The following is a 16,489-nucleotide window of genomic DNA, read 5'->3' on the forward strand; positions in this document are numbered from 1 at the left end:
CTTGTGGAAAAAACTTCCTTGTTCGGGGGTATTTCACAAAGATTAAAGTACGACTTACAGTCGCACTTATATCCTGATGCGTACATGATATGCAACATGCAATCTTATTCAATAAGCAGTAGTCCACGTCCTCTGCATGATCTGACCAATGCGTTCATGCCTTTTATACTGCATGCGACTTAAGTCATACTTAAATCTTTGTGAAACACCCCCCCTTGGGTGGTTTTTAAAACCAGTGGTTTGGCGCGTGTACAACAGTGTAGTTGATTGACCACCAGGGCGAGTTGTTTGCTGTTGATAGAGATAATGTGCAATTTTATTACAGAAAAAGAAAAGAGCGTTTGAGCACATGGGAGAGAGTTATTTGTGCAATTAGGGGGGAGGGGGTGGCACTGTCATTAAAAGGGGAAAACATGCTCTTTCATGAAAGCTTGTTAAGGTTTTCCACGACAGGTGTAAAATTGCCAAAATCAGGAGGAAAAGGGTACTGTATACAATTTGAATAGTTTGAAAATATCTAACATTGATTTGATGCTTACTGTAGGGGGGAGGGTAATTGTTTAGGGCCATACAAATGTGGTGTCCACCTTGTAATGACAGTGCTAGCCCATCCCCCCCCATTAATTGAGTCCTGCTGTGGAAGCCCATCGTCTGTTTTGGTAAATCCTCATGAGCACATATCAATATTACAATTCCTTATGTGAATGTATGTGCCCTAAAATATAATTTTTTCCTCATAAAAAGTGTAATTGGTCAAATCTACCCTTTTACATCAGAATTTTCTTAAATCTGGTGCCCATTGCAGAAAGAGTTGCAATCAATCGCAGCTCTAAAAATCATGCGCAACTTGATTTCCAACCAATCAACAGCACGCATTTTTGACTTGAGTTTAAACGCAACTCTTTCTGCAACTGACCCCAGGAGCATTTAAGTGAAATATGGGGTATTTCATAGCCATTTAATCCTCTTGACTGGATGTGTATCTCTTTGTAAAGCAATGTGTGTGCATCCCCTTTTATTCCTTTTTCGTTCCTTTTCTATTTATCTATCTTTTTTTCTACTGTACGGGGGGGGGGGGGGGGGGGGCAAATTTGCTCTCAGCCAATCAGAAGCAAGGATTTACAAAAGCTTATAACTTCCCTGTGAAATCATACATCTTGTCACATTTCCCCTATCACTGACAAAACTTTTCATGAAATGTTCCCATAGTTTACATCGACATCTGAATGACATTTATGGACAAACACAAATGCATCACAACATCAGAAATGAAATGATTGCAGGTAGTTCAGTGGGAAATCCACCCTAAAGACAGTTTTAATGAAACAAGTAAAATTGGGGATGTGTATTTTAAAAAGTCATAAAAAAAATTCAGAGAATAGCAGGTATGAATTTTAATTTTAGTGTATAATTTTATGTCAATGCAAGCGCTCTGTCTTGTAATATGAATTCCATAAAATTCCAAACACATTTTTTTTCATAGAAAGACATTTTTTTTAATTTTTTAACTTAATTGGTAAATTAAACACACATTACAAATCGAAAATTTGCAAAGAACATATACTCAATATGCAATCTCGATTGTGGGATATTTATCTTTATTACACTTAGTCTGTTTCATATTGTACACTGCATGTATACTATTTCATAAGATAGAGGCTATCATACAAGCTATAAATAAACTCAATAGTACGAATCAATAGAATATTTTCAGATTAGTTTTGATCAGAAAGAATGAGACTTTGCCGATTTCACAAAGGTGGTTTTTAAAACCATTGGTTGAACCCATGGTTTACGATGATTTCCTGTATGAATTACGCTCATTTACCGCGTCTATTAAAATATGTCCAATGCTGATGCGCGCTTTTGTTAGTGTGCGAAATTGGCACCTGTTGGTCATCCATGCTATTTCTTACACGAGTCAACTCTTCAAACAGTGGACTCATAATAAAATAGCATACTTAACCACAGCAACAGGTGTCAATTTTGTGCATTGTGACAAAAGGCACATCAGCTTGGACATATTTTAACAATTTATAAAAGTGTTCCTTCATAATAAACTTAAATATACAAATTTGAATAGAGCCAGCACCCCCCCCCCCCCCGTCCTGGCCTTTAATAAAGCTAATCTGTGATCAGATTAAACATCAGGTATTTTCAATTCTTGAAATATCAATAAGCTACCAGCAAATTAATATGACAGATATTTCATGAAAATTTACAACCACAGTATCGAAGATTTCAAGATTTTGTACTACATACTGGCTTCTGACCGCATAGACATGCATGCAAAGTTCCTTCATTACACAAGACAGTTACATTAAGAAAAAGAAAACTTTCATAAAATATCATGTACAAAATTACATTTACTACATCATCTCATGAAATGATTATGCAACTGAAAATGTTATTTTATATTGCTGAACATACTATAAATATAGACTATGAAAAAGGGTAATATAAATACCTAATAATAGATAAAAAGCAATGTTGGTTCAAGTTTTCCTGTTATTGTCATTTTTTTTTACAAAATGGGTTATTAAAGGTACAGATTTGGTACAAAATCATGAAAATTTATGAAAAAATCATGAAAGAGACAACAGTGTACGTCAGTTCTTCAATAATACAGGAATTCTTTTTAATAAAGAAATACACTGTTTTATGGATTCTTTATTGAAACCCATTCTGTAACAATATAAGCTTTTAACCCAACATTTTCCCTCCCCCTTCCCGGTTCCTGCACGTTATTCTTACCTTTGTTGATTCTGCTAATTGTAGTCATCATTTTTTCTACAAAAGGGGCTTATTAAAGGTACAGATTTGGAGGATTTGGTACCAAATCATGAAAATTTATGAAAAAACATGGAAATGGGATATGCAAGCTACTTTGTCATTCCAATATATTTAAGTGCATTATTAATTTTTTTAATCAGTGACATCAAACAAGCTTAAATCTACAGATCTCATTCCTCAAAACATCATGGGGGGTGGGGGGGGAGGGGATAGCAAGGAAAAATCAATTATTACATGTGTATCCATGCAGTAAAACTTTGGTTGGTTGGTAAAGGAGAATATCACTTATCGCAGCATTAAGTTTTAATCAAAGTCAGTTATTTAGGAGACATTGAACAATTGACACAGGTAGTTAATTTATACTGATATTGTCACATTTTACACCAATTCGTCTTCCTGGTGTCCACATATTTTCGTCAGAATTATCATGTAACTACAAGGACACTGAAAGTACATCAGTTGATATTCACATTCAGTTAATCTACAAAGCGAGAACATACATTACTCAGCAAGATAGACAATATTTTACAATGATATATATAGCAAAACAACTATTTATATGATTATTAACTGAGTTATAAGAAAATAGGAATTTAAAGAAGTTTAGGTGCACGTTCTCATGTTGCGGCAATTTGTGGTAGACCAAACTCATCCACCAAAACACCATCCTGAAGGAATGAAAGAAAAAAATATTATTAGGAAATCATTTTAATAATCAAAATGCAATTGACAAAGAGTTTGTACCAACATGAGAATGAGCAAAAATAGATGTTTTGGCGTATATTTCCTGTGTACAAAGAGGGGAGTTGCACAGGTATGGCAGCATAAACCATTGTGGCATTGTCAAAGGGAGTGTCGCCATAACTTCTTTTCATCTGTAATTTTGTTCTCAAACTTTTATTGGTACTATCATTTGATTATTCTGTTTTCACACATGCTACCTTGTTCAAAGAGCAAAATTCTTTCATTCATTTCAAAGAACATTTTTATGCAATTACTACGGTCGTTAGATCATGGCTTGCCCACACTAATGTAGGATATGCCTCTCTCCAATCTAATATCTCTGACTTAAAGGGCAGATATACACCAGCAGCCTAAATAGCCCCACCTTAAGTCCTGTACTACTCCTATCTGGCCAAGTTCACTACCCATAAAGCAATATTCTCAGCAGTGTAGTCTTGTAATATAGGCCCACTTGAATTAAAACACACCAATTCCCTACTTAAGTCATATTGCAGTAATTGTTACCAAATAGCAAAATAAAACAGATATCTATCCTCTCAAAAACATTTTGGTATTTATCCACAAATAAAATCGTAGGCTAATTCATCCTCTTCATCATTAAAAGCATCTCAAAAGGAACCTTTTAAGATTTGCTTTTTATAACACATAGTAAATGAGAGACAACACAAAGTGGAAAAGTCAGTTCACTCAACTTATAAGATCTTCAACCAATACAGGAATTCTTTTCTCATAAAGAAATACACTGTTTTATGGATACTTTATTGAAACCCATTCTATAACCATATAAGCTATTAACCCAACATTTCCCTCCCTTCCCGGTTCCTGCCCGTTATTCTTACCTTTGTTGATTCCGCACCAGGCAAGGAATCAGGTGCCGCGGGTGCACTTGCGGCTTCATCCAGGTAAGATGTATCGTCGTCCATCAGCATATCGTCACCAAGAGCTTCAAGTTCTACAATAATAATAATGATAATATTTGTGATGATAATAATGATGGTGGTAATGATGATGATGCTGATGCTGTCGATGACAGTGGTGTACAATGATAATGAAAATGGTTATGTTGACGATGATGATGATGTTAATGATGACGATGATGATGATAATCCCCTTTTATGTAGTGCTTAATCAATTGTAATGTCTCTAAAAACACCTCGCATATCCTAAAAGGTCCTTACACAAAAAGAAACTAATTTTTCAGCAAAAAAGTAACAAGTAAGCACTCATCCCATCACCCACACTCAAAATCTTATTGGCACAAAGTGAATTTCAGTAAATTTGGGTCCGTTTATATCATTAAACATATATTTATACTGGTTATACATTTATATCTTAACTCCATCACCATGCAATTCAAGGGGAAACTGAACTCCCAAGAAGCACTCAATTATTAATCTTGCAATAACATAGGTACAAGTGTGTAAAACAAAATTTGAAATATATTGTGATTTTTTTTAAAGCCATGATGGCCATTTGATATTCTTTTATAAAACAAGCATAAAAGTGCCATGGACAACATTGTAAATATTTTGTTTCTTGTAATTAATGTTGTAAAGAGTAGCAGAAGTAACTTATTTATCATTCTAGTGGACATACTACTGTACTAGCAGGATAGGAAAAAACTCTTTTTGGGGAGTGGGGGCTTTTTCTTTTCTCACTGCTACTTTACATGAAATGAGCAATTATGCAGTAGATTCAATTATTCTGCTGTATGAAGAATATTATCTTTCTAAATATCCTTTATCTTAAAGAGATGCTAAGTGCCTAAAAGCCTATCATTATCAGAATTTTAGGGGCGATTTGGGCTGTCAAGTAGGCAAATCGCATGTCATCTTCCTGTGTTTCCTACTCTGATGAAAAGACTACATTATAAAAATATTACATGCTGGGTAAGAATGAGTATGAGTACTTAAAATCTTTGGCTGTATCAATTGAAAGTGACTGTGGCATGTTGGGTATTAACAAATGATGTACTACTGACAGTAAAAAGGGAGAAAATAAAGCAAGATAGTATCTTACCAGCTTCTAAATCATCTTCATCTACATCAGGTGTTGCATAACTCCTTGAGAGCGATTCTTGTACCTCATTGGCCTGTTCTAACATATCTTCCATGTCATCTTGCAGATCCTGTATTGACATAAGCATAGTACATAAGTCAAAAGGGAATTAAACTCATCAAATTGCCAATTTGAGATTTACATAGCGTTCAAGATTTCATTTTCAAAATGGCTATAATTGTCTTATTCCTGGTACAATCTCTTTCAAACTTTCATCATTTAAAGTATTTTGGCATTTTTCTTATTTTTCTCCTTTCACACATCATTCCATCAAAAAGGTTGGATTTAATCCTCATCTCTTATTCAAAATTTAATCTTTTCAACATGCAGTGAACCTACACTGGCCTCAAAGGCAGAAGAAAAACAGTAAGAAAAGCAACATTTCTTTTGAAGGAGCAATGATAAACAAAAAAAAAATGATAATAATGATTATGTCATTAATGGTCAAGACCCCTTCTAAATCACCTTCATCTAAAGCTGGTGTGATTAAAATCCTAGAAAATATTTGTAAAATAAAAGTTTTGCATAATGTTCAAAAAGACTTACAAGGAAGCTTTTACATAATTTTTTTATTGTGAAATTCTCTCTGGAAGGGTTGGTTACTGTGAAATCAAAGTATCAAAGGCAGATAAGACTGGTACCTTCCACAACAACAGAAAAAGCCAATGGCTATTGTCTTTTGTATCTTGATAAAAAAGCTCATGATAATTGAATACTAAAAAATATAATAGCATGCGGCACAGATATTAGTTGGTCTCACATCAATTTCATCGATATCGATCTGCTTGAACTCCTTCTTCATTGTTTTCACTCCTGTCTTCATGGCATCCACAGTAGCCTTTGTGTCTTTCAGAGTCTGGGTTGCGTAATTTGCCTGTTCCATATTAAAGGACTGCTGCCTCAGGTTGTCCAATTGAGATTCATACCTGCAGGATAAATAAGATAAATGTTTTCTTCAGTTGCTATCAATTTAATTTTCTATTTTTTTTTAATTCTAAAACTGAATATTCATAGTTTTGCCATCCAGCTTCCATCCCTTAGTGAAAGTTCTCATTGATTCCAATCTTAAATATGCTTCTGGGTTTGCATAATTCACATAGGATTTTAGGCATTCAAAATGTTTAGACTGTCTTAAATATTCTTAATGTTATTCAAATACAAGTTGTACTTTCAAATGATACAATCTCTATTCTTGCTGATTGGATACTCATCCCATAAAAAAGATGTATGAAAGCTTGGGTTTCCTTGAAGTAAATAAGTTGAAAGAGTAATCCCTTTAACCCTCTCTAGGCTGGGGGGGGCCTCTGACGCCCCCCTCAACGAGTCGCGCAATATTTTCAGAGCGCAATTTTTTTTTACCGCGCTGCTCACTGACTTTTTACTTTCAATAGTCACCTGGGTACGCGGATTTGAAATTATGCAACGTTACGTAAGTGCATGTCAGACCAAATATTCCTCAAAGTCAATGTAAATTGTGTTTTCAACCAGAAATAAAAAAATGTGTCATTATTTTGAGTTTTGATGGTCTAAATATATGCATTTTATGCTGTTTATGATCTTAGAAGAGTCCCCAACGAATTTCACGGATAAAAAATGATGAAAAACAAAGGGTCCAAAAAAACAAAGAAATGCATAAGAAATTGCAAAAAACAATATAATACATTTGACGAAATTGATCTGATATCACAATTTTTTTCATGTAAACTTGCTAGGAACACCACAAAGAGTTTTTATGCCAAAATTAGAACATTTGGAGCTTTATTTATGGAGTTAGAGGAAAAAGTATGATTTCACATACTAATTACGCATAAATTAGCGTAATTACTTAATAACAATTCGCATGAAATAAATTACGATACAATTTTGTAGATTATATCCCATACAACCTGCGTGTCAATTTTCGTTGTAATTGCGCAGTCGACGGTCGAGATCTCAAAGGGGGGGCCTGGGGGGCCCCCTCCAACCATATGAACTCCCAAAATACCCCGGCCTAGATAGGGTTAAGCAGCTACCATTCTATCTTAGCATGAAAATACACTTTCTATCAGTGTCACAGTTTATGTCTTGCCCCCCCCCTTCTTGTTTTCATGGGGGTGGAATACTTTCTATTATGCTACTCCGACATAAATGTACATAAAACCTGCATACTTACATTTTCCTCTGCTTTAAAACCCTAAGGGCCTTTTGCTTGACTGTATTCTGTAACAACAAAATATGAATAGCACAAGATGAATCCACATATATCTGATAAAATAGTTGTAAATACCTCAATATCATTCCAAAAAGGTGCAAGATACATTTGATTAAGATTCAAGAAGATACATTACTTCAAACATTGTAATTTAGCACATTGGCTAAGGCTATGACACCTTTGTTATATAAATTACTACAAACATACAATATTCCATTCTAATAAAACATCAAAAAATTAAGCTGATGAGTTTGTTTCTATTCTGCATTATAAAAAATACATGAAAAGCATGACCAACATAGCTCAGTAGATGTATCTAACAAAACTGCCATTTGTATGGAGGTTAAAACAAGAATCAAACTGCAACTAACCTTTGATGGTCCATCCCTCATACGTTTCATCTGATCTTTGTATTTCTTGAGTTCTGCATCCAACATTGATATCTTCTTCTCTATTGATCCTGACCTACTGTCCACCTATTAAGTAAAACATACATTAAAGATGGTAGCTGTTATGTAAGTCAAGCAAAACTCGTCATCCTACACATAATCACTAGACACTTTTTATAAATTCAACTGTTTCAATCACACTGAACAAAATATTTTCTAAATATTCATCAAACTTTCACCATAAATACACAAATACCTACAAAAAGTAAATATGTAAGATTTTTGCCAAGATCAGTTTCTTTTAACAAAATAAGCTTCTGATCATACTCCTCTTCACATCTGAAATTTTAAGGCCACTTGAAATGGTAATTGTAATACCGAACGGGTGATCTCAGGTATTTTTTCAGCAAAAAAAGTTGAAAAATCAATACACATCACTGATCAGCTATTTTAATCAATTTGTTTCTTAAAGAAAATAAAGACCTTGAAAATGTGTTTTTGGCCATTCTTTTAATCTTTCTTTGTAAATTCCCTTTGGAAAATTTTTGCAAAGTTCTAAGCATATGGAATTATGGCATCCTCAATCTAGCCCTTAATATTTATTGTTCGCGATGCAAAACGATGCGAAGCTCGTCACTGAATGGCGGACTTCCTTCCACGACACCTTTTTCTACTGACACATTAACAATTCACTCTGACACTTTTTCAAACAACAAGAATACATTTTCTCTTTTCACTCCTGTATATTGTTCCAAATTGATGAAACACTACATTAAACAAAAGAAATCACACTAAAAAGTAAAAACACGATAAATCTGTCTTTTTACTTCTCGTGATCCGAGTCCTGTTCCCGTGTTGAGACTGTCCAATTTCCCATAGGAGGGACTCAGATAACGAGGAATACTATTTCTCATGAACCAAGTCCCCTTGTATGGGAAATTTGACAGTCTCAACATGGGAAGAAGACTCAGATTCACAAGGAGTAATTAGACAGTTTTATAGTGTTTTTAATGGCTTTCATTTATTTTCATGATTCATTATAAAAAAAAATATTCATTTTTCATCTCTAGGAACCGGTCTAAAAGTGGCAGAGAGGTTTTGAAGAGGAAGGTATGAAGGGAAGATGAATATCAACAGGTTAATTGCCGTTTTGTATTTATTTGGGAGTTGGGACTTGGATCATGAGTAATAGTAGTCCTCGTTATCAGAGTCCCTTTCTTTGGAAAAGTTGACAGTTTTAACATGGGAGGGGACAAGGATCACAAGGAGTAATTAGACAGTTAAGTGCAGTGTTTTTAAATGGGATATTATTGATTTTATGATTCATATTATGAAAAATATTCATTTATCATCTCTAGGAATTTGTCTAAAAGTGGTAGAGAGGTTTTGAAGAGGAGGAAAATGAGGGGTAGATGATTAGCAAGATGTAATCCTGATATAGATCTATTTAGTATAAAATTTACTTACTCGTCAACAAAATAAAGGCAAGCAATGACATGAATGGAGACTGAAAAGAAGTAAATGCAATTCTAATTTATTTAGTAAATTATAAGACCTGACGAAATAAAGCAATGCCAATGAAGACTGAGATGAGATAGGCCTAGATGCAATTATAATTTATTTATTAAATCTAACTAGAAAACTTATTATAAATCGGCGAGATAAAGCAAAATTTCAATTGTGAAAAAAGAGGAGGAATGCAATAATCGACGAAATAAAGCAACAAGACTGAAAAGAAAAAAATGCAACTCTGATTTATTCAGTACCATGAGTAACTTAAACAGTCTTAGGAACAGACAAAATAAAGCAATGTCAATCAATGGCAATGGACATTATTAGAGTCGTTAATAAAATTTAATAAGAGACAGAGGGCTAGGCAGAGCCAGGTGATGAGGCTCTAGACAGTCAGTAGTCTTGGCCAGCCTGGGCCATTCTTCCTATTATATTCTACTCCTTCCTCTCCCAACAATCGTTCTAAAAACTTCGGGTGTTTCTCTCTTTGCAAATATACCCAAATAGACTCTCATTAGAAAGTTTTAACATTCAGCTAATTCAACTTACGAAAATATCATCAGGTGGGACTAAACAAAAATATATTTCCTACTAAAAAATGGGAGACCCTAAAAATGCTGAAAACACCTTTATTTATACTCACATTTGATATGCAGTCTGTGAGATTTGGGGGAGGCTCCTTCGGTTTTCCTTTTCCAAATAGTCTGTTCATGTTGAATGATGTTATGAGCTCTTTAAAAAATCAGAAATACGAGTCGTTTATGTACGCTGTTTCTTCAAGTTCAGACAAAAAAGATGATCGATTACGCTAGCCCTTTAAATTTCATATGCCATATAGAAATTTCCTATTTTTTAAAGGGTGATAGCCAATTTAAAGTTGTTCTTTTTTAAATACCTTATTGGATAGACCTTTTTCAACATTTGGATTGATAATGGGTCTGATACTGTAAGTAAATTGTTTTAAAGGGGAAAAAATCAGACAACATCGAGTTAATCGATTACAACAAATTTGGACCCAGACATCACAATGATGACATCACTGTTTCTATTTTTGGAAATGAACAGCTGACGAGTTGTCACGTTATTCTGTGTCGTCTGATATAAATATTTTAATTTTCTTTTCTTACCAATTCCTACGCCAGGGGGGGGGTTCCGCGGAACCCCTGGCTCAAAACCACTGTTTGCCAACAGCATCGAAATGAAAAAAATAAAATAAAATGAGGAAAATAAGCAAGGGACTTAAGCTGTATACATGAAAACAGAAGAAGAAGAAAAAGGGATAACAAAAATGGAAGGAATGTGAATAAAACAAAATGTATGTACCATAACTGTACAAGAATGGAGATTTTCATAGATGATGAATATAAAGAAAAAGTGATAAAGATGAAAAATTAATTAAAATTGATACCAAATAATGATAGCATGCATGCGCGTATCCGAAAGCCCCCCCCCCTGCGCAGGCGAAAAGAGGAGCGCCAGAAAGAAGAAGAAAAGTTAAGAAAAGAACAGGGGAGAGATTGTAGGGAAACTGAAGAGAGAGAGAAAAAAGGGAAAAATATATAATTAAATATTAAATATAATATAAATCTAATCATAAATAGGATAGGTATCGTAACCAAACAATTGATGCTAACTAAGCGCGAAAGGAAGAAAATTGAGATTTTAGCCCTAAAAGCGGGACACTCTCCTCTATTCATATTTTGTAAATCATGAATGGGATATGGTTAGTTGGGTATCATAAATAAATTTATTTATTTATTCATTTTAAATCTTTATCCAGAGTAACCTGTTCAGCTTTACACAAACAAATATGTTAAATTACACGATATATACAAATAAAACGTTCATTAAAAATCGCTGGTCTTCCACAGGGCTCTGCATTATCACCATAAAGAAAACATAAGTAAAGAAGACATGTATGCACATCAAAATAAGATTCAGAATGAGAAAGTAAAAGGACATGGTATGAGAGGGAGAGAGAGGAGGTAGCAGAGGCAGACAGAGAGGGCGAGAAAGGCAGAGAAAGACAGAGAGGGGAAATGAGAGAGAGTGAGGGGGAGAGAGGGAGAGTTCAGAAGCAAATAGATAATTATGCAATATTTGATTAATAATGCGAGCGTGAAGTGCGATTTTGGTCTGAAACTGGATTTAAAGCACATTTTAGATATAGAACATGTAGAACATGCAGGCTATCGCGCATGTTTTAGATTTAGACCTATAATTTATTTCATTTTGTTTTCTTTTTCCTGTCCTTCTTTCAATTAATCCCTCTTGCCTTTTTTGTTCCATTTATCTTATAGCTTTCTTTCCCGATCCTTTCTCTCTGTACATTCTTTCTTTCCTTAATTCTTCATTAATTCTTTCCTTCTTTTTTAAATTTCCTTTTGTATTTCCTTCATTCTTTTTTTTCTTAAAATTTTATCTGCTTCTATCTGCCTTCTGCTCCTTTTTCTTTTCGTTCTTTCTCTCCTTCATATTTTTTTCATTCTCCCCCATTCATTCTTTCTTCTCTTTCATCCTTCCTTTCATTCTTTTTTCCCTCTTTTTTCATTCCAATTATTTTCCCTTATTCTTTCTTTCCCTTCTTTCCTTCCTGTTTTCTTCGTTCTTTCAAAGAATGAATGACACATTTTTCTTTCCTTTATCGTTTCTTTCTTCCTCCTTTTTTCTTACTTACTTTTTTCCTTTCTCCCTTTTTTCCCTTTTCCTTTCTTTTTCTTTCTTTGTTTTTATTTCAAAGAATGACGCAAACCTTTTTCTGTCTTTTATTCTTTCTTTCATCCTTCTGTTATTCTAACTTTCTTTCTTATATTTTCCCCCTTCATTTCTTTACTTTATTTTAACCTTTCCTTTTTTTCTTTCTTTGCTATCAATTCATCTCTTTTCTGTCCTCGATCTTTTCTTTCTCTGGTTCATTCTTTTGTTCATACTCCCTTTCTTTTCTTTACAAATCTTAAAAAAGTCTAACATTGTGTATAGCCTGATTATTTTTTTAATGATCGACGATCCGGCTTGGTCGATCCGCTAGTGCATCGTGATTTGTTGATTGTCCCGTATTTCATCAAAAAATTTTGTGAAAATTGGTCGCCATGATAAAACATCTTTTCAAAGTGTTAAAGTGTGATGTTAAGATTACATGAAAAAAAAATCTTAAGAAAACTAAATGATATTTCCAACATTTTTATAATGTTACAAAATTATTGTAAAAATAATATTTTTAAAACGTTCTTAAGAATAAAATATAATGTTATAAAAAGTCATAAAAATATGTTTTCAAAATATTTCATCAAAACATTTTTGAAAAAATGTTTTTCTGATGTTCCCTTAAAATGTTTCAAAAATGTTTTAGAAACATAACCATTTTCGCATACATTCGTAATTCCGAAGCTTCGTAATTCCGAAGGTTCGTTAATCCGAAAACGAAATGAGGTTCGTAATTCCGAAGGTTCGTTAATCCGAAAACGAAATGAGGTTCGTAATTCCGAAGGTTCGTTAATCTGAAAACGAAATGAGGTTCGTAATTCCGAAGGTTCATAAATCCGAAAACGAAATAAGGTTCGTTATAAGGTTCGTTAATCCGAAAATTAAATAAGGTTCGTATTTCCGAAAATGAAATTAATTCATTTTGGTAACAAGAACGGTGCTGTTCTTGCAAGATAATAGGATATTATGCAATGATAAACTAACGAACGATGATATATGTGTGTGTTGTGGCCAAAGCATGTATCGATTTAAGAATAGGCGCCCGGATCAAACATACGCTTAATTTCGATTTTATCTGAGCAAATGCTGCCCAAGCAAATGGTTTAAAGATGCAGCTGGGGGATTAAGTGTGTTGGTCGTTAAAAATGTATACTTTAAATGAAGTATTGATTTTGAAAAAAAAAGGAATTTCCCATTTTGGAAAAATAGCATTTCCCTGTTATTTCTTTAGGTGTGCAAGTGCCCCCTGCTATCCCCCCCGGCGGATCCAACTTTCGCCAATGGGGGGGGGGGCGATTTTTTTTCACCCATAATTTCCCGGATCGGCAGCTTTAAAGTTGATTTTTTTTGTTTGTTTGTTTCTTTGAAAGGGTATTCCTAATAGCCAATAATTATTATAAAAATAAAGTAAATATCTAATAATATCATAAGCCCTTGTTAAATAATACAAGCGCGAAGCGCGAGCTATAGTTTTCGTTGAAATTGGGGATGTCATTCTTAATAAGAGCTTCTGCTAGTAATAAAAATAAAAACAATGCCTTGGTAAATAATACCAATGTTATTATTATGTCTTATTAGGCCTACATGAAATTTCCAAAAGTTTGAGCTCGTGATTCGCTCGCAACATCTCACAATAATGCCCTTTTAACAGTAATTAAGTCCATTGACCAAAAAGTTTTATAACTTCAGATTTGATTTTTTTCCAAACCGCTTGCTTGCTACGCTTTCTCGCGAAAAATAACACCTAAATATATATGTTATCAATCAGAAATCAATTAAAAAAACTTTGCTCAACTTAATTACTACAAAACACACAACTTCTTTACACAGATGATATTGGTTAAAATATCCGTTTGCACCAAAATGCCCTTTTTGGCATATAAGTGCACTTAAATCAATACATGCTTTGGCCACAACACACATATATCATTGTTCGTTAGTTTATCATTGCATAATATCCTGTTATCTTGCAAGAACACCACCGATCTTGTTACCAAAATGAATTAATTTCATTTTCGGAAATACGAACCTTATTTAATTTTCGGATTAGCAAACCTTATTTCGTTTTCGGACTAACGAACCTTCGGATTAACGAACCTTATTTCGTTTTCGGACTAACGAACCTTCGGAACAACGAACCTTATTTCGTTTTCGGATTAACGAACCTTCGGAACAACGAACCTTATTTCGTTTTCGGATTATCGAACCTTTGGAACAACGAACCTTATTTAGTTTTCGGAATTACGCCACAAATGTTCGGATTAACGAACCCTTTTTCGTTTTCGGATTAACGAACATCGAGGTATAGGCAATTTACGTGTTTCGGAATTACGAACCTTCGGAATAAAGAACCTTTGGAATTACGAAGTGTAACCTTAATTTTGACGTTATGTGATATCATTATAACATTTTGAGAGAAACACAATAACATTTAACTGACATCTTTATGTTATATCTTGGATGTCTAAATGGCATTTTAAAAACGTCGTTAGAATATGAGAGTAATAATAAACGTTCTTGAAATGAATTGAAACTATGGTTTTACAATATTTTAACGAAACATTTTTGAAAAATTGTTTTTCAATATTTTCAAAAAAATATCAAAAATATATTAGAAAAATCCTTATCTTTAAGATTTTGTGATGTAATATTAAAATTTTTGAGAAACAAAATAAAATTTTACTAACAATTTTATAATATACATTGGATATAAACCTTTTCTAAATTGCTGTTAAAATATTCTGTCAGTAAAATCAAATGTTATTGAAATGTTATGAAACGATGTTTATATAATAAAACGTTTTTGGAAAAAAATCCTAATATTTTTAAAAAACGTTACTGAAATGTATTTCAAAATATATTTTCCAACGTTTTTATGATATGATATTTACATTTTTTCCAGAAACTTATTAATATTTCATGAACATTTTTATAAGGGTATAATTATATTTGATGAAAAAATAATATTTCAAAAATGTTGTTAGAATATTCTAAGAATAACATCAACCGTTATAAAAACGTAATGAAAATGTTTTTTATGATAGTTCAACAAAATGGCAAATTTAGCCCCACCTATAGTACGGGGTTAAAGAAATTTTAGCGTGTGTAAAAAGTGTACGAGTGAAGTACTTGTACTACGAATGATCGACAAAAACCACTAGTCCGGGGTTAGCGAGTTAGCGGGGTTAGCAATCATTCCTTATCCGGGGTTAGCAATAACAATTTGGCATGTGTGAAAAGGAAAAAAATAGTACGGGGTTAAGGATAGTACGGGGTTAGCGATAGTCCGGGGTTAAGAAAATCCTGTGTAAAAAGGGTATATGTTGCAAATATTTTTTTTATGTTGCAGCTAAAACGTTAGGAAAAATGTTTTATAGCGATGAGAAAACCATATAATTTATGTTCAAATGATTTTAACATTTCCCTAAACCAGTGGCGTAGCTAGGATTTTTTTCCCGGGGGGCACTGGGGGGTCCTTGCTTTTTCAGGGGGGGGGGCACCGGCCATTTTTCCGGTGTGTGTGTATGTGTCCACAAGGGCGGATCCGACTTTCGCTAATAGGGGACGGGGCCCGAAATTATCTTCACCTATATCAGTCACTTGTTAGTTTTATTCTTATAAAACAACATAAACATAAAATAATCTCATAAGCCTTATAAAAAGTGCGAGCGCGAAGCGCGAGCGATTTTTTTTTTTACTTTAATGTATTTTTTCCTGAAACTTAATTTTCTGGGCAATGTTATGTGTGATCCTGAACAGGATTCGTATGTACCCCCAAGCGCGAACAGAAATTTTTATCAACTGTTAAGGACTGCTTACAGTTACCCACGAAGACGGTATATATTTCAATAATGCGAGCGCGAAGCGCGAGCAAATTTTTTGACATTCCGACCTAAAAAAAATGGTCATTCTAAGCACTTTTTGTATTAATTACTGGGATAGGTATGTAACTAAACAATAGATGCGAGCGCGAAGCGCGAGAGGAAGAAAATTGAGATTTTAGACCTAAAAGCGGGACACTCTATTCATATTTTGTAAGTCATGAATAGGAAATAGTCAATTGGGTATCATTAATAATGCGATCGTGAAGCGTGAGCAG

The 16,489-nt window shown here is 33.7% G+C and overlaps 1 protein-coding gene across 2 annotated transcripts; it reads right to left on the bottom strand.

The window, feature by feature from the left end:
* Positions 1-1,581: 1,581 nt before the first annotated feature.
* On the bottom strand, positions 1,582-10,505 carry LOC121411409 (charged multivesicular body protein 5-like). Of its 2 annotated transcripts, none has more exons than XM_041604130.1 (7): positions 10,331-10,505; positions 8,158-8,262; positions 7,748-7,794; positions 6,356-6,521; positions 5,557-5,665; positions 4,382-4,489; positions 1,582-3,463 (listed from the first exon to the last, which is right to left on the bottom strand). In XM_041604130.1, exons 1-7 carry the CDS (start codon positions 10,397-10,399, stop codon positions 3,411-3,413), a joined length of 657 nt encoding a protein of 218 aa, XP_041460064.1. In that variant the 5' UTR covers positions 10,400-10,505; the 3' UTR covers positions 1,582-3,410. The 2 variants fall into 2 exon arrangements, with proteins under 2 accessions (XP_041460064.1, XP_041460063.1); XM_041604129.1 differs by having other exon boundaries at positions 1,582-3,461; positions 4,377-4,489; positions 10,331-10,504.
* Between the last annotated feature and the right edge of the window lie 5,984 nt (positions 10,506-16,489).

This window comes from Lytechinus variegatus, chromosome 3 (assembly GCF_018143015.1).
Source record: "Lytechinus variegatus isolate NC3 chromosome 3, Lvar_3.0, whole genome shotgun sequence".
NCBI lineage: Eukaryota > Metazoa > Echinodermata > Echinoidea > Temnopleuroida > Toxopneustidae > Lytechinus > Lytechinus variegatus.